At 48.8% G+C, this 18,132-nt stretch overlaps 1 protein-coding gene across 1 annotated transcript in view; it reads right to left on the reverse strand.

Moving 5' to 3' along the window:
• LOC128727240 (division abnormally delayed protein) overlaps positions 1-18,132 on the reverse strand; it is a 115,661-nt gene that overhangs the window by 22,857 nt on the left and 74,672 nt on the right. The window contains exon 3 of the mRNA XM_053821128.1: positions 5,444-5,605. Within this exon, the coding sequence (XP_053677103.1) occupies positions 5,444-5,605 (162 nt within the window). The remainder of the gene's footprint in view (positions 1-5,443; positions 5,606-18,132) is intronic.

Here is an 18,132-nt window from a genome sequence, read left to right on the forward strand (position 1 = left end):
GCTTATTAAGATGCTTGTTATTCGACATTCTTCGGGGTGTGTTGGTTGTTGAAGATTAACCATCGAAAGTTGTACCGATTCGAAAGCGACGCTTTCGAGAAAGCAAGCTGTAAGCTATTCCGCTTACATGCGTACAGCTTCCTTCGAATAAAAAAAAAGCACCATTTGAAAATATCCATCTCGCAGGAGCATATTTTACTCAAATTCCACAAGGAATGCTGCACGGACGGACGCGCCGGAAGAATTCTGGAGCACGAACAATCGTGCTACATTCCGCTGATAATAAAGCGCGAATGTAAGGAAGCATGAAATAATTCGTTCCCATCCGCTGCACCCAAGAACTTATTAATGCAATTCACGTGAATCAGAAACTTTCCCGCTCCCGTGCTGGACGCTAGCTGGTTGGTGCTACCCATCGCTACCCATCTCAGGAAACATCCCTGACCACAGACCATAAACCGGCAGATATCCTTGTGCCTTGCCGTCCGGTGGTACAAACACGAATCGGCCACGTGACACACGCCTTCCCAGAGACAACTTTCATCCTTCGGCGGCGGGAATAAATTGTGTATTCCACACACACACGGGAGTCATTCCGAAGGTATTTGGTGCGCTAAACGAAGGATGAGCACAAATTTTAACGACGAGTTGGTCGTCCTTCGCCGTGCTAAATCGTTCCCTGGCACAAAGCACCCGGGATCGAAAGGATGTGGCACCGGGCCGCTACTTGCTACGAGAATGTTTGTGCATTGTGCTTCCTTACGGGGGACGGGCTTCGTCCTTGATGGAAAGCGTGCCGGAATCCCGAGAGTATAGGTTGTTTGGCAATAACGGTGCAGAGAGCAAGCGTGTATGTGTGTCTATGTGGCACAGGAAGAGTAGAAGCAAGCAAGAAAAAAAAACATAGAAACTATAAAACTTTTCCTGCAACCATGTTGTGCTGTCAGCATTACATAGTTGGTTTAAGCTTTTTGGAGTTTCGTTTAGTTTTTCCCTACGGTGGGAGGTAGTTTAAAAGTGAATCAAATTTAACCAATCACAAACTCGCCCCAGTGAGCGTGGGTGATGTATTGCCAGGATTCAACAGGACGTAAAATTCAACACACACACGGATGAACAACATTTTCAGCGTTATTTTCAAAACAAAAACACATTCTAAAAAACCACAAAAGCGAACCATCGCGCACGAATATTCGATTCCAGGGCGCTTTTTCTCGTTGCTTATCAAGCGTCAAACATTTGTAAACACTGTCAAATCGACGTCTTTCGATTAAAAAAGCCAACTCCACTACACGCGGTGTTTTTTTTTTCTCATGTGTGCATGAGGCAACCGCTAGGATCTGCAAAATCCCACAAAAGCGCCACATTCGCCCCTTTCGAGCGGGTGTGTGAGCGCCTGTGCCTAATGGAGGGAAAAATCAAACGCCAAAATCGAAATTGCGCCCAACGCCCATCGTTCCCGGGTGTTGGCGGGAGATGCCAAAATCGAGAGTGATGAAGAAAAAGAAAAAACAACGATTTATTGTCGCGCCCCGCGCGTTTGATGGGTGTTGTTGGCGATGGTTGTGCTTTTCTTTTTATTTTCTTATCCCATTCTCGTCTCGCTCTTCTCGCACCGAAATGTATAAAACAGCGCTCGACAGAATGAAGCGCAAGCACGAAAAGACAAAATAAAACAAAAAAATTTCGCTTTTACCGGTACGCAATGACAGCGTCATAAAAATGAATCCATTTTCCGCTCATCGGATTCCGGCGACGGCACATCGATCAGGGCACGCGCTTTCACAGCCTGGGCCCGCGTGGAGGACGGATGTTGTTGGTGCAAAAATTATAAAATGATAAATCACGCCCCGGGCACGGATCCACCCAGCCACCAAAAAAAAAAAACCCAAAATTGTGTTGCAGCGTCGGGGATCCTTTTTCACGCGCGCGCGGCCGTCTGGCACGCAGTTCAATTTAGTGAAGATGGAAAAATGGCAACAACAATAACAAATCCTCAACACACACACGCGCGCGCATATGCAAAGCGATTTTTGAGAGAGCGAGTTTGCTGGGAACGAAATCTCCGCACCAAATAAGGGTATCAAATTAATGCGCCCCCCATGCGGACGGCCGTTTCAGATACGCAAAGGCGCCCCAGAGCTCACGTTCGGTAGAATGGGGATAATATATTCCAAACGCGCCACGAATGACCCACCGCCCGATCGGAAGGCACGCTGCCCGCAAAAGGAGGTGTTTTCGGTTCGGTGGGATCGCAGTGGATCGCGCGAGCGGATTATACGCTTGGTGTCAGATTAATTTGTTGCTATTAATTAGATTATTGAGCACGCGTCAAATATGGGTTTGGGAGTTGATGGAGATTGTTTGTTTGCTTCCCCCCTAAAAAAAAAACAGAAAAGTGTATAGTTTTCTCCGGTGGCTCTCGAAAATTTAATTGACCAACCTATTTGTTGGTTGTGAGCCGGATTTACCGAACCTCCGGTGGGGTTTGATTATTCAGGTTTGAAAAAAAAAAACAAACTAATCTATCACCAATCGTGACCCACGGCACCGGGGGTTTAGCGGGCCAAATTACAAATCACAATCACAGAGATAAACCACCCACGCACCGGTCACGCACTTTTCCCCCAAAAGCCCAACTCATTCGTTAGCATGATGCATTTTTTATGCTGTCCGAGCGCGCGAACGGCCTCCTCCTCGCTTGGGAGTGAATTAATAATCGATCAAATTTTGTGACACAACAACCGAAACGCGCCGGATGCGTGGATTAGACACGCGTAGCCGTGCCGTGTTTGTGCACTTTGTGCGATACACCGCGTGCTGACGACGTACATATTAAACCAAATCCACCCACGAGCAGCGCAAACCATTGGTACCACCATTACTTCATGACCGTTAGCCCACCGGCAGCCAATTTGGGTAGGGTGAAAATTTCCACGGCATAAATAATTCCGGCGAATGGAGCCAAGCATCCATTCGAAGCCCGGAACGATTCGAAACGGTCGCGCACATCCTTTCGTGTGCATCCGCGCTGCTGAGTTCCTTTTTCGCAAAACCACGACACGCCATATACGCCAGCCAGCGTACCGGGCAAACGTGTGGGGGTGGGCTCGGGTTTCCGGCTTGCACCAAAGTGCACTTTGCGATCCCAATTTTCCAACGTGGCACGCAGGATGGAGAAGGTGATGCACTCGTTCACCCAAAAACCAGCCTCCACGTTCCATTCCCAAGGGATACGAGGATCCGGTCCGTCACACATACACACACACACACGTCTGCGAGCAAACACAGCCAGGCCGAACGCCCCGGTTCGACGGAAAAGTTTAAAATTTGCATAAAACCCCAGTCCATCAATCCCGGGTTCGGTGGGACCGTGATTGGACCGCGCTGCTGAAGCTGGCAAGGTGGGATGATGGTGTGGCTTGCGCCAGAAAAGGACAGCCAGAAGCCGGCCGGTAGTCGGCCGTGTCGGTGTGCATTACGGGTATTGTTGAAAATATGCACATATAAATGCAGGTCCATATTCACCTGTCGCGGGCGTTCCCCGGCGCAAAAGCTCGACCGTGGGAAGAAAATAATCGAGCTATCGAGGATGCGGGAACTTCGGGAAAATATATGTGTGTGGCGATGTGATGCTGACGCTGCACCGGGCACTTTAACGCTCGTGACAAATCGAGCGCACACACACTCGGGTTGCTCTGCCACGGATGCAGTACCGGCGAAGGGACTGGATTTGCAATAATAGAAACCGTTACGCTGGAATTGACATTCTTCCAGTGCGGTTGGAATTTGTTTTGTTTGGAACGTCTTTTAGGAGTGTTCACATGGCGAAAAAAAAATCACAAAGATCAGCCGCATTTGGTGAAATATTTCACTCCTACACCTTCATTGGCGAACGCGTTTGAAGATCAATTAAACATCCTCTCACGTAACACAATCAATCCAGTTCCATTACGTGCACTATTTTGCACCAGCATTCAAGCTGTTTGTCAAGAGCCGGTGAAGCCACTTTCCCTACGCCAAACGAAATTATATTGATCAGTTCAAGTGCATGCCTTTCAAAAGGGTTACGCTTTGTGATAGGTTACCCCCTTATCATGGTTGCGATGACAGACGACAGAGGGCGTTGGAACGGAAACGAAAACAAGGTCAAGTATCCTCGCCACGCCCGGCGTTACTCTGGATCGCTGAAGTGATGTCACGCATAATTATCGCATTAATTGAAGTGTAATTGCCACGCATTAATCATCACCCTTCGGGCGAACCGGGTGCGTCGTTCATCGATACCCCATCGATACTTCGTTTGAGCACGGTTTGGTGGGTAATTTACATCGTCAGCATGATCATGCCCATTACTACCGTTAGACTTCCTCCGCCCCCCATACATTCGATTTATGTTGTTTGCCTCTGTCTCTCTGTGGTGACATCGAACGTCAAATTACCTCGGCCGACGGTTGGCCATGCTCAGGAGAAGGAGGCCTATGATCTTTCTCAGGAGGAAACCACACCATCCGACGGGCTGATGATGGACAGCGTTCGACGATCGATTGATGCAGAGACAGAGACTGAGACAGAGAATCTGCATAAAGGTGGCGCAAAAGGACCACCCCATCGCCGTTGGTCTCACGTGGGTATGTCCCGCAGAACGGTACGCTTGTGTCTCGGGTGACTCGGTCGTATATGATCGGATGGCATCGGAATAAACGGTGGTAAATAAATTACGGCCAAATCCCGCAACGGAATAGGCTGCAGCTGCAGTAATTGATCGCATTAATCAACGTCTTACGGGGCTCGGGACTTCTCGGTGTGGTGTTCGGAAGATATTTCCCTTTCCGAAAGTGGGCGGATTGGCCATGTGTGTAGCCGCAAGCCTTTGCCAGAGTCCACCGACGACGGGTTGTGCCAATCGAGAATTCGTTCCTACAAACCGTGCTGAGTGTGAGCTCTCGAACCCAGAGGGACCGGTTCGATGTCTCCGGAGAGACCCCCGATCGGGGTTTGCTGTGACCAACGCCACACCACCATCAAAACACTTGCCTAGTGATCTTTTCCTAGGGGCCGGTCTTGTTTGATCGATGGCACCTTCACAGGCTTGGGCGCACGGCACACGAGGATTAGCGAACGACTCGAGTTATCCAGCTTGGTTTTTTTTGTCTTCCTTCCTGCATTTACATTCGAGGCCAATAAATTAAGCACTTAACCTTATGTGGCCGTGCTGAAACAGTGCAATAAATGTGCGACACCCCGTAGGTGGTGTCAGATTCGTAACGGTGCGCAACCCTTCGCGATTGATGAGTTATTTTATGGTGATATCATACTCGTTCTATGAGGAATTTCCTACCATTGCAGTTGTAAATGTCAGTAAATGATTTTTTCCCTACATTTATACACTTGTTAGCCCTCCCGGTACATGGACATACGAATTCCTTATCTAATTACGCACCTTTGTAGAGATTAGCAGTTGTCTCCCAGAGCCCTCGCTGGCTGCGGATGTGGTGTTTGACTAGTCTTTCGAAATTTTTCGACGCCTTCGCTTGCAGCTGCCGCTCGGTTTCGGCATCGCAGCACATACCACCACAGACTGGCCCTTGCTCGAGCGCTCCGCCTGAAAGAAAGTGTAATGAAACATTCGGAACCGTTACTATGCGATGCGCGTCTGCCAGGGGAAATTAAATTCAGCAGCTGGAAGGGTACATTTATTCGGAAGCGAAATGAGATGAAATACGTTGGAAAAAAGGCACTCGCACTGTTCGTGCGCCATATATCCGCGCTTCGTCGTTGCTACGCGTCATTTGGTTTGGCGAAGGCTCACGGGGGCTGCTGGAATTAAATGCCATATTTGTTTCTCGTGAACCACAGCCCGGCAGTACTTGAAAGCACATCCTTGCCGTATTACCTCGCGCGAGCAATCCTCGTTCGCCGTACGGGTACGGGTTACGAGAAAGGCCCTTTTCTAAGTCAATACGCTCTGCGAATGGTGGTGTTTTCCAAGCAAAAAGGACGATAGCGCCACGGCTCGAGAGATGGATGGGCGAGATAAGCGGAATAGCAAAACACCCACTAAAGCCTCCCCGAGCGCGTCGGAGGCGTACCTCATTAGCGCGAAATGCTTTCGCTCAGATTTATTTTCCGAACTTGCCAGGAACTCCGCGCGCTATCTCACCCGCCGCGTACGCATAGCGAGGAGCGCGTGTTTGCGCAGCGCTACATCATACATATTGGGTTACATAAGTAATGGAAAACTCGCGCGATGAGGAACTGCCTCCACCTACCCAGGGACCTACCCGGAGGAAATGGAGTCAGGTGGATGATGTTGAAGAAGAAGAAGAAGAAGAAGAAGGAGTAAAAAAACACACAACAAATCGCCTACCTAATAACAAAGAAAGCAAGAAAGTGAAAATAAGAACAAACAATCCGGGCGCGCGGAGGCTCGCGCGAGTTCCACATTCAACGCGTGCGAATAACGGGCATAAAAGCGCGTTGATGGCATCGTCATCATCAGCGAAACGCCATCATCCCATCTCCACGAAACCGAGGGCCGAGAAGCTTTTAACGATGCTCCACCGTCCACCGTCGGATAAAATCTTCACCCGCGTGCTGCAGAATGGGCCGAAAAGCATAACCATGCGGGAAGGGCTTTTTGCCACGTCGGGTTGCTGGTAGTTTTGCCCACCCGGGTTTTCCCGAGTCCGTGGGCTTTGCGTGGACGCAAATTTGCGCATGTCCATCGCGAACCACGCGAGTGTGGTTGTCGCGAGCCCGAGCGAGGAAGGAGACGATTTTATCTAACCTTTAAATACTGGCGTGCGATAGTGTTTGGTCGTTCGCGCGTTACGCAATTCTGGCATGAAGTGGCATGAAGATCAATTTTAAATTCTTTTAACGAAAGCTTCGCGCTAATAATAATACCGTAGCCGTTGGAGTAAAATAACGTTCAACACCACAAAATCCTTCAAATGCATTTCACGCCTCCATCTCCGGTTTTTTTTTATCGGAAGGCAACTACAAACCTCCCACAAAGGCACGCCAGTGTCACAGAACAGAAGGTATGAAATGGCGCAACGTATGCAAACAACAATAGAGCGCCAAACAATCATAACAACCTGCGCTATCCGACGATCTCGCGGTGAGAACAATGCGGGTTAATATGGAGTTTGGAGAGGCCGCCGTCGTCGACGACCCTCTTCCCACACACACACACACGCCTACGTTCCTTGCGCGCAATTTTCCAATTTCAATGACACCAGCCTCAAGCCATTTTGAAGGCTCAAGCATAGAGACCACACCGCTCACGGGTGGCCGTTACTAAGCGCGCGATGGTTTCAACCGGGGAAGCCCACTTCATGGGAGCTCCTTTTCGAGCAAGAAAACCAGTTCCTGGAATTCTTTTTTCGCCCTCTCTCTCTCTCTCTCGCTCTCTCTCTGCTTGTTTCATTCACTGTGCAGTGCAGCGCGCTCGAGTGTCCTTGTTTTGTGTTCGAACAAACGCTGCCAAGAGTGTTAGTGTGTATTGGCAAGGAGGACTATTTTTTTTTTTGGTTCTTCCACCGTTGCTCGAAGCGAAAGGACACGGCGTGAAGGTTGTCACTCGGGTTAGCAAGGATGCTTGTTCTGTCCCATAACGCCACCGACGCTACTAAAACCACCACCATCATCATCATCATCATCATCATCATTATACACGGCAAAGTCGCGCCTGAAGTGTGTTATAAACCCGAGTGGTTTCGTGGATTATGTTTCGCCTGAGAATGCATCCATGGACCGGATTATGTAAGCGATGAGTGTTTTTTAGCCACCACTCGGCCCGGTGTTCTGGTTCTGGCCTACTTATCTGTTTCCTTTCGGTGGATAATTGGCAAAAATTAGCGCTATAGGGAAGAAAAGACACAAGCCTAGATGGTTGGATGCGTATGCTAATTATAACACAAAAATGCTGCTTTTCATACTGCATTTGTGTTTTAAAAACATATTTCAAGCATGATTATAATACTAATTTAACTTAATAAAACACACACACACATACACGCACGCAAACACACAAAACCTGACTCAGTTCGCAGTGCCATCTGCCAGCAGCTCAAAGTGAAATAGAATCTACCCTTTCTGTTAGTGAGTTAAGCTCGTTTTGCTTTCACTGGCTTCTAATGTTGCGCTTCATTTGATTCGCATATTTCTGCCATCTGACGCGCGGGCAAAACATCCGCCAAGCTGTGCAAAAGCCATGGCGACGGTGGTGAACCACAGCCAACCCCACACTTTTTCACCGGTTCCGCTGTAAACGAACTTCACCCGCCGTGCACCATCTGTTTCCGTTTAGAATCAGCATCCGCGCGGTGGAGAATCATACGATTCCCTTAGCTGGGCTCGGTACGCTCTATCCATTTTCCATTTTTCGTTCCTTCATCCGAAGAGGAATGCATAAGGCATTGAAGCAAAAGGAGAAAAAAAAGGAACAGCTACACACGCGCACATCTCGATGTACTATTCTGGTTTTCATCCAGCTCACTGAAGCTGGCAACGTGGAGTTTTTCCCGTTCATTCCACCTCGAATGAAATCCGGACGCCGGTGCCGGCTGGACCGATGCCTTCCACACCAGAACATCCACAAGCCGTGGTGAGTTTGTCAGGAAATGGAATTGTCATTTTATTTCACATTGCTCCAATTTCCTGCCATTGTGCCGTGCTTTACTCATCGTCTCATCGCTAGGATACATGCGCCAGCGAACCCTACAAAACAGCAACGAATGAAGAGATCAAGAGAGAGAGAGAAAGAGACCACGCAGCTCAACGACCACTAGAATGTGGCGTGATATTTCGCGACAGAGTTGCTATTTGAAAGAAGCACTTATAACTGCTGCACGTGGCAAGGGGACCCAAGCGGCGGGGAAGCTTTTAATGCAGACGGCACGAGGCAAATGGTTTTACATATTCATAATGGAAAATTTAATTTTAATTTCTCATCAAAACCCGCGCTAAAACGATGAGCCAGCGCGTGCGAGCCGAACGCTTTGTAAGCAGCGGTGCAGAATGCCAGCCTTCTGGTAGCTTGTTAGCGAGTTTCTAAACCCGACCCGAATTCAATTTGCAAAGTGATTGATGGTAGCCGTTTCCTGGCCGGCTGGGTCCTGGAGCCGGGAACCGATCGATCGGGCGCGAGTTTTTAGACCAAACCGAAGCGAATATGATGGATCGGTCGATGTGAAGAAGATTTCAATTAACTTCAGTCAACTATCGAATCAAAAAAATCCATCTCGAAGGCGGCCACTGCACTAGCGCGTTCGTACCACCGACCAGGCGTCTCCATTATGCCGGCGGAACTGACAAGAGCAATCAAAAAAAGTTTTCCCGTGAGTCAGGCGCACAACGCAAGCCGGCGGTTTTGGGGTATGATTTGAGTTGAATTTAAATTTGCCTTCGAAAATTGTGACAGAAAAAAAAAACATCCCACATCCGAGCGCGTCTGAACCGACCAGCGTTCCGAATTTGCGTTCGCGTTGGAACGAGCTGCCCGTATTTGGGTTTGCGCTGCAAACCCCGAAATGTGTCACTGTAACAACCGCCATAAATCATACACGTGGAACCACAATGGAATCGCAACGTACATGCTCATTCGGTTCGAATGCCACCCCTGCCGGATTGGCGAGCATCGGGAAAAGCATGCTTCCGGATCAATTCGCTTCTCAATTCCCAATCACAACCCAAAAGCCTAACGCCACCCATTTGACTGTGTGAAGCGAAACGTTCGGGTACGAAAAAGGGACTGCGATGCGGTTTGTCGGAAAAGCGAGGTGACGCATCATGCCGACGACGATGATAAAGTGTCCCCGAGGAGGTGTACTCGTTATTTTCTCGCTTTCTCGCCTCCCGCGCATCGGACCGCATTTCGCATGCCACCTGCAATGAGCGATGATTCGTTGATTAGAATCGAATGTGCATCACACCGGAACCGTTGCCAAATGCGTCGATGCCAGCGCGCTGCGCTGGTGGCCAACCGGGAAACGAAATATTGCATGCACGGCTTACATCACTGGCATTGGCCACCATCCGTATCTCTGACGTCCGCACGGTGCGCATCGGCGTGTCTGTGTGTGTGTTTGTGCGATTACGTATTTATACATATATTCAGCATAACGACTTTGGGCCGCACCGGGCGCAAAATAGGTCACTGGAAAATAAAGCGGCGACAACGGTGCCATCCCATTCGGAAAAACGATCCTACCGGTGCCATTATAAATTTGGCCGGTAGCCTTTTGCTCTCTCTGTGTTTATTTTTTTTTTGTATTTTGGTTGGGTGGTGTTGGCCGTGACCGAAGGCACAAGATTTGTAGGACCGTTATCGGCCTTGTTTTTCCGTTCCAGCTGGGCCTGGCGAGGGCACAATGGCGAGAGAGAGAAAGAGAGAGAGCGAGATTGAACGTCCGAGTCCGGGCCAAAATGGAATGCAATTTAGAACGAATGACAAAACTAGGCTTCCCAGCTTGTGGGTGGGTCTGTGGGTCGAATCGGAATTTTCCAACCCATTCTCCTCCCAAAAAAAAGGGGTGCAATATCACTCTTTGGTTGGAGCAAAAAAATTAGAAAGTTCTTCTCCTTCCTATCGTGTTTGCTTGCGTAAAGGGATACGCAGTTGGGCAATCGTGCCATGGCCGGTCAAAGGTCGATCAATCCATTCTGTTCGGCACATCAGAATCCTTTCGCCAGCACTGACACTGGGGTGCTGGATCGCAAGATTGATTGCACCGACCGGGAACCCAAAATCCCTTTCCTTATCAGCGAGCGACGTATCAACGTGCGAAAATCGGCCCAACGAGTGGCTGGATTGAAACCGCCTAAACCCCTTACTAACCGCACGGTCTCGCTTGACTCATTCATCATTTTCTTTTTTGTGTTTTTTTTTTTGTTTTTGCTTTCATGCTGCCAGTTACTACAACTCAATCCCATTCACCTCGAGGCCGTCGTCAACGTGAACGAATCCATCCCAAACCCACCACAGCAGCGATGGGAGACAAGTTGTAAATGAAGCAGAAACGCTTCAAAATCCTTTCGGCCACCCTTTTTGGGCTCTCCCCCCTCCCACGATGGTTGAAGGAGGCTTTCCAATTCCGCCCACGCTCCGCACCGATTGAAGGGATTACACGACGGAGCTCTCGGAGGGATGGACCTCGTCGTCCGTACGTCTTGCCGCTTTCTCACATTCCAGGTTTTGCTCCATTGCAAAGACTTTCCGTTTCCGTTTTTCGGCCTAATGGAGCAGGAAAGTTTTTGAAGCTCGACATCTCGGTTGGCCATGGACGCCACCCGGGGTAGGATGACCTCTCGTGGGATAGGACAATTTTTCAGCACACACACCCCTACGTCTTGGGCCGTTCATGCCGTTCCCAGTTCCGGTACGTTCGCTTTTCGCTTCGTCTTTACAAATTTCCACACCAAGAGGTGAAGTTGCTTCATCGAGGGTGTTTTTCTTTTCGTTTCAAAAGTTGGAAAATTGAGCTTTTCGTTCTTTATTTTCCTCTCGAGGGGAAACAATGTGAACAGACGGGGCACACCACACCCGTCTGTCTTGGCCATTCGACAGCAGCCTCTTTCACTGGAGGGTTTTGTCAGAAGAAGGAAAAAAAACACCCGATTGACCGGAACGGTTTTTTGAAGATTTTCTGCTCCCTCGCAGTATCAAAACAGTGTAACGAATGTTCGAATAAAACGAGCAAGAAAAAACAAACGACGGAAGCAATATTTAAAATGTGGCCGCTCGCTAACAAAATAAACTTTTTCCACACAGCGCCGCGGCATGTTACCTTACGCAGCATGTGCTCGGAATTGGGGGTGGAAAAAGTTTCCCAGATTAAAGTGCTGGCGGTCGTTTGAAACCGTGAAACTCGTGGTCAAGCACGACCCCGTGCCAAAGTGAACAGCCTGTTTGAAGTATTTCCTGCACGAGCAACGCAAGCGATCTCATTGCATTGCCCTACTTATACGGCTCCATTTCATGCCACGAAGCAGCAATTTGGCTGGCGAACCAGGCTCATTGTACGGGACACACCGAAACAGGACGTAATCCCTCCCCCGAAAAAAACCATCAACCAAAGCTAATGGGAGCTAACGACAGTGATTAGATGACGACAACCCTGTGGCTGTCAGAGGGCGGCAAACGAATGCGGACGCGGATATCCTTTTGTCATCGAATCTTGGCAGCATTTATCCTGCCGCTCAACGCCACTTATCCGTACGGATCGTTGTGGCAACCAGTAGTGTCACTCTTTGCATCGCAAATCGACAGTCGTACAGCATGTGGGACAGCATTTTCTGGCTGACGGCAACCGGTGAAAGAGTATTCCTTTTTTGTGATTTCAAAAATCAACCTCGGTTGACGGTTGAATTGCAGAAATGGTACAAAGAGTGCATTCGGTGCGGATGATGAATGCATCTCGCCTCGGAGCTAGCGATAAGCATGATACTACTTATTGGAATGACATGTGGCAGGATTTGGTTTTGGTGCTCCATTCAGGTACGACACATGGATGGGAAAGCATGAACTACGGATGTGACTGGTTCCGTTCGTTGGCAGAATTATCTGCAAGCGGAGAGATTGAAAGCGAGTCTTTTTGTATGTTTAACAAAGCTGACAATTTTGCATGCCCATGCCTTAAGAGCTGCTGATGTCAGATAGACTATCAGCATTCGGAAAAACTCATCATTTCACCCAAAATCCATTGATGTGCGAAGCGATTTGAAGCTGTACCACCCCAACGGCTTTAGGTAGAACAAACAGAACACTAACACAATTGAAGATGGATCCATTTTGGACCAATTATTTCATGAATCAAATTTCAAACAATGTTCAAAGTCCCTTTGTGCACCGTGAAAGGGCCCACTCGTTCGTCCAGTAGAGACGTCAACAAAATGCTTTACTGAAAACTAAGTGGGCAGAGACCTACATTAAACCACTTGCGGTTAACTTTTCTCGTCTCGTCCAATTTCAAACCGATGGGGACCGGGATGAACCCTTTCGGGAGAATTCAAATGTTGCCTTTCCCAACCCAAAAGCCGACCACTTTTCCGGACACACACCTGCCCGCAAGGAGTGTACCGTGAAAGCGTTACTTTGTCCCAAACTATTTTTAGGGGGAGAAAACGGTTCCTTCCCTAAGGGCGGGTTCGTGCGAGCTGTGGATACGTTCACTTGACAGAAAATGGTAATCAAATTATGCGCTTCAAAAGATGCTTACAAAAACAAAAGCGAGCCACACTCGCTGGGGATAGCCCACGGGCATAGGCCGACAACTTTGGCCTCGATGTGACGCCAGTGCCACTAAGTAAGTGGTTTGGAAAATCAACGATTTATCGAGCGAAAAACGGCTTTGGCTGGCGCGTGTGTACTCTGAAATGTCGAGCGTAGGTTTCGGTGGATAAAGCCAGAATAGCATCATTTTTCACCTGCGGATTGTTAAATGTCCTTTTTTCGCGTGGATCATGGAGCTGAAGCTCTCGAAATCGTACCCCAATCAAATGAAGCGCTTTATTTCGTTGACAAAAGCACTTCCTCCAAAGAGGACAATTAAACACACGCCACGCGTGTGGCTTTGTCAGTGGAAATCGTGCGAACATTATCGTTTTTCGGGGAGCTTTAAACGGCGCAATAACATCCACCACTGGTGAGGGAAGCACCGATGAAGTGATCATCAACGGGTTCAACCAACTCGAACATCATTTGTCGGGATCGTCCTAAATTTGCTCGCCCCGCGCAAAACAGCTTACCTCGTATTATCTCCACAATAAATCTGTCACAGTTCCAACAGCATCCGGGAGCGGGAGTCTTGCCACTTAACAGAATGAACTTCTTCGCTGGGCTCTTTAGCCGGGTCGCGCAAAAGCTTTGCTTTGGAAATATAAATCCACACAGAGCGCTCCGATAAATGGTTCCTTTGTTAAACCGCACTGCGTTTTTCTGTCGCTCGTGTCTTCGCGCAGCGGTCTTTGTGGTAATCCCACACTGCTTTAAGAAGCGCAGCCCCAGGAATAGGGCACTTACATTTGGTGCATTTGGTCCATTGTTAGGGTTAGTTTTGTTCTGGTTTTCTTTTGCACTGTGCTAGTGAAAAATGGTGTCCCATCACTTGGGAGTAATCAGCGCGGGATACTAAAGGTACATGCGAACAAAAAATGTACTTTTACAGTGATTTCGAGTACAAGGAAGAGTACTTTCACGCCATCCGGCATCAGATCAATTCCATCCGGTACTAGAGAACGTATCATGCAGTTGAGCTTTCCCTCAGTTCGATGGTAAGTGGATTAATGCACTTAACAAACTGACGATTAACAAACCGTTTAGCATACAAGGTACATGATTGCGTTCGCAAATTGTGCTTGCTTCATCTGAAGTGTGCACAAAATTGGCCGCACAAAAGTGAACACTCAACAAGATTGACTTCACTAGCAGCGCAGAAAGCAAAATAGAAAGCGGAATTTGTTGTTGAAACACCGAACCGACAACTTCTGTAGTGCACTTTTCGCCAGCTCTATCCTTCTTCGCTCCTTTATAAAGTCATCCTAAAAGTGTGTCCCAAATCCGCTTTCTGGTGGGTGCTGCTTATCAGCTTACCGCGAGGCAGCAGCGTCGACAGAAAAGAAGCTTAATTTCAGCTTAAATCTGACATTTTATTCCACTCGCAACGGGCGCAAGCGGCTGCGGAAATGAAGAGATAAGTTACGCTTTACAGCGATTCAGAAGTTCTATCGCATATCTCCCTCATGCGGCCCAGTTGTGACGGCATTTCTGTTGCAGTAGCTTCTTTCGATTTCGGTCTCCAGCTTGCTTAATCTCCTTCCGCTGCACTGTTAGCGTTAGCGGTGCGAAGGTTTTGCGAAAATATGAAACGGCATATCGGAAAATGTTACAGAAAAGCTCCCGCAGGAAGCTGTTGCGATGGCGTTTTCATCGCTCAGCAGCACTAGCGAAGTCTCAGAGCAACACTAACGGCATTACAATACGTTTCGTCCAAAACTCTCGCCCCCGTATATATCCTTCGCAGTGAACAGAGCGTTGTTAGTACAAAGTGGCTGTAATTTATTAAAAGTCTCGAGTCTCCTTTTTTTTTTGAAGCACCCAGACGGATGCTACAGCGTGGTACAGGGAGAGAGCGACCGGTGGAAATGTGTGGAAAGTTCAAGATCGCAAAATATATTAAACAAATGACAAAAAAACAGGACCAGCCCCATCCGAGATTCGGGCGGCAAGCGAATGGAGAGCAAATGACAAATGGCGGCCCATCGGTTGGTGAAGGAAATGTTCCCGCCGAGGAGCTTTACGGTTTTTTTTTCTTCCCAGGCAGCATTTTTATGGGGTTCTTTTCAGACTCACTCCCACCCTCCCGGGGGGGTGGCTACTGAACGGTGATCGTGAGCTCGAAGCGACGGTTTCGAGAAGGCACAAAAAATCCATTTCCCGGGACCCGTTCTCTCGAATGGGGCAGCCGTTCCTGGCGAGTTCCAGACAGCGATGCCGGAAAGCGTCCTGCTCGTGGTGGGTCTTCACCGGCGGAAGCAAGCCCGTTCGGAGCAAAGTGAGGATTTATGACGCTTTCACCGCTGGCGGTGTAGCTCGAGTTCCGTTTCCGTTCGCCAAAGGCGGCAATTGCGCTGGGATGATATCTACTGGGGGCTTCAAACGTCGCCGGGTTGTGTTAGCGAACGTATCGCCGTACCAGAGGGCCTTTAAAGCGATAGCGAAAGAAGAGCTTCATTTCAGCCATTTTACATTTCATTCTACCGCACTGTCTTTCTGTTTTTCTCTCTCTCTCTCACGCTCTGACGCTCGAGGAAAGCATTCGAACACACTGTAGCGATGACAGTTGGTAACGGCATTAAGAGATCGTCCTTTGTCCTTCCCGTAATCCCTCCGGTTGAAACCTTTGCATGCCGCCGCCTGGCGTGTGTGAAATGGCACTGCGCATCCAGCAAAACTCGCCCTTGATTACACTTTAATGCACTCCTTCGAAGCTAGAAATCCACGAGAGACGCTACCACAATCGTTTGTGGTGCGCATCGGCGCATGCACCAGATGTCATTTGGAATGGAGCACTATTTTTTTTTTACACAAACCCAAACTCCTTTAACAAGCTGTGGTACTCGTTGAGCCGAAAAAATGACGTAGATGCACTTCATTTACCTTTGGGATGAAAGAAGAAAAAAAAATAAAGATCATAATTAGTATGCTTATCAGCGGGTGGAAAGTTTGTAATTCGAACATGTGTTTTATGCAGCTTAAGGAATACCGTAGCCTTTGCTACATTGTGCTACCTGAGAAGCTTAAAAATTATCCGAAAGGCTTAAGCCCCTCGCGGATGTAAACTCACGCCACAACGCCGTCTCGCCGGTGATAAATCATTGATCAACACGGGGTTGATAGAGCGAACGTTGACAAGCGTCTCTCGCAGCGCATGCTTCGCGAGGTTCGCAGTGCAAACACATATTCTCCGATGCAAACCGTCGCATCGAGAAGAAGCAACAGCTTACGCGGCTCGATCCCGGTGGATCCGTTGAAGCACCAGTTCGACGCATTCCAGTAAGCCGCTAGCTGCATCGGAAGTAAATCCGCTTTCTACCGCGCCATCGGGGTCGAAGCCAAATTCTCCCCGGAACCACCGGCTGTTGGGACACGAACAGGACACGCGCAGCCCGGCACCGAGGAGGGTAAAGTTAATTATTTTGATGCACCTCACAAAAAGGGTTGCGAGTTCCAGGACCTCGGGGAGAGACGAGAAGACCTGGTAGCAGGCTGGCGGGTGCCTTATCGAAGTTGCCGGTACTTGTCATCTTGTCGCCGTTGCGTATTATGGCAGAGTGGCTCGCTTAGTGCGGTGTTTAGCAGCACCATGCGGCTGCCGCATGCAAACGTGCACTCGGAAACCGAGCACAAGCGACACCGGCGTGCAAAAGTTCACCCGGGAGTTTTGTCCGATGCACCGGTAGTGATAAAGCTCGATGACAAGCTGTTACAACAAGGGCAATTATCTTCAATCTACTCGTCAAATTGAAAATTGATGTGTCGGAGAGGCTTATCGCGTCGAAGCGCTGCGAGCTACAAGTGAGCAAACATCATTTTTTTTCCTCCGTGCGCTTTTACGATAAGGGGTTTTTTCACGAACCCGTCCGATATATGCTTCAAGCAGTGGAGTTGCGAATGATATATATATGCATCAGTGGTAATGGGGTTTTTTTCCTCCTACATTTATGACACCATAATCACTCAATGGGGCTTCAAGTGGTTATTGTAGATTCTATATTTACATTCACCGGTGTTCCGCGGCAATGTTTTATAGCATTTCTCTCTTTCTCTTTCTCAACACAAAACACATGAATGCGCTGAGAATAAAAAAACCCACAACTAATTAGGGCTAGTCGTTTGCGGAGAAATCACGCGACACAATTATGTTGCCTTGCCTTTAGCGAACATACCCCAACAGAACGCGTTCGGTATGTGAGCGTATCCTTCCGTGGGTACACGCATTGACGAATTCAGGTCAGCCGTAATCAGTTGACCGTTTTTTTTTTTTGGCCCGCGGCAGTGCATTCTCGCAGCTTCGCCAGAGCGCGTTCAATCTTTGGCGTGCGGCCGGAAACTTTGCCCTAGAGCGAAAATTGAAAATTGATAGCATTTTACCGTGTTCGGTCATTACTCAAACCGAGGCGTTTAACGAGGGCGACACAACAACCTGGAATGCTGCTGCAACGGAGCCGGGCGTCTTCCATATGTGCTGAAGTGCATCGACATCATCACGACGACCTCCTTGAGCGTGTGTGTGTGTGTGTGTGTGTGTGTGTGTGTGTGTGTGTCTCGCTGAAGGGTGCATTTCAACCACAACCGTTCTACTTTCCCAGCCCGAGCCACTCATCCGGTTTCACGGTTGCGGCAGCGAGAAGAATCCTCGTAATGGCGCGAAAACGTTTCCACGGTGCAGCGTGTGCACCTCGCAAGCAAATGCATCACGGGCGTTTGGTTTAAGCGCTACCCACCACCAACCACCGACGCCTAACTCGCTCGGGTGCATTCACATTCAGGATGGGTATGTTTGCGCAGCTATTTATTTGCGGTTTGCGCGCTCCTTGCGCCTGAGCGCATGCGGTGGTACGCAT

The sequence above is a fragment of the Anopheles nili genome, chromosome 3, assembly GCF_943737925.1.
Source record: "Anopheles nili chromosome 3, idAnoNiliSN_F5_01, whole genome shotgun sequence".
Taxonomy (NCBI): domain Eukaryota; kingdom Metazoa; phylum Arthropoda; class Insecta; order Diptera; family Culicidae; genus Anopheles; species Anopheles nili.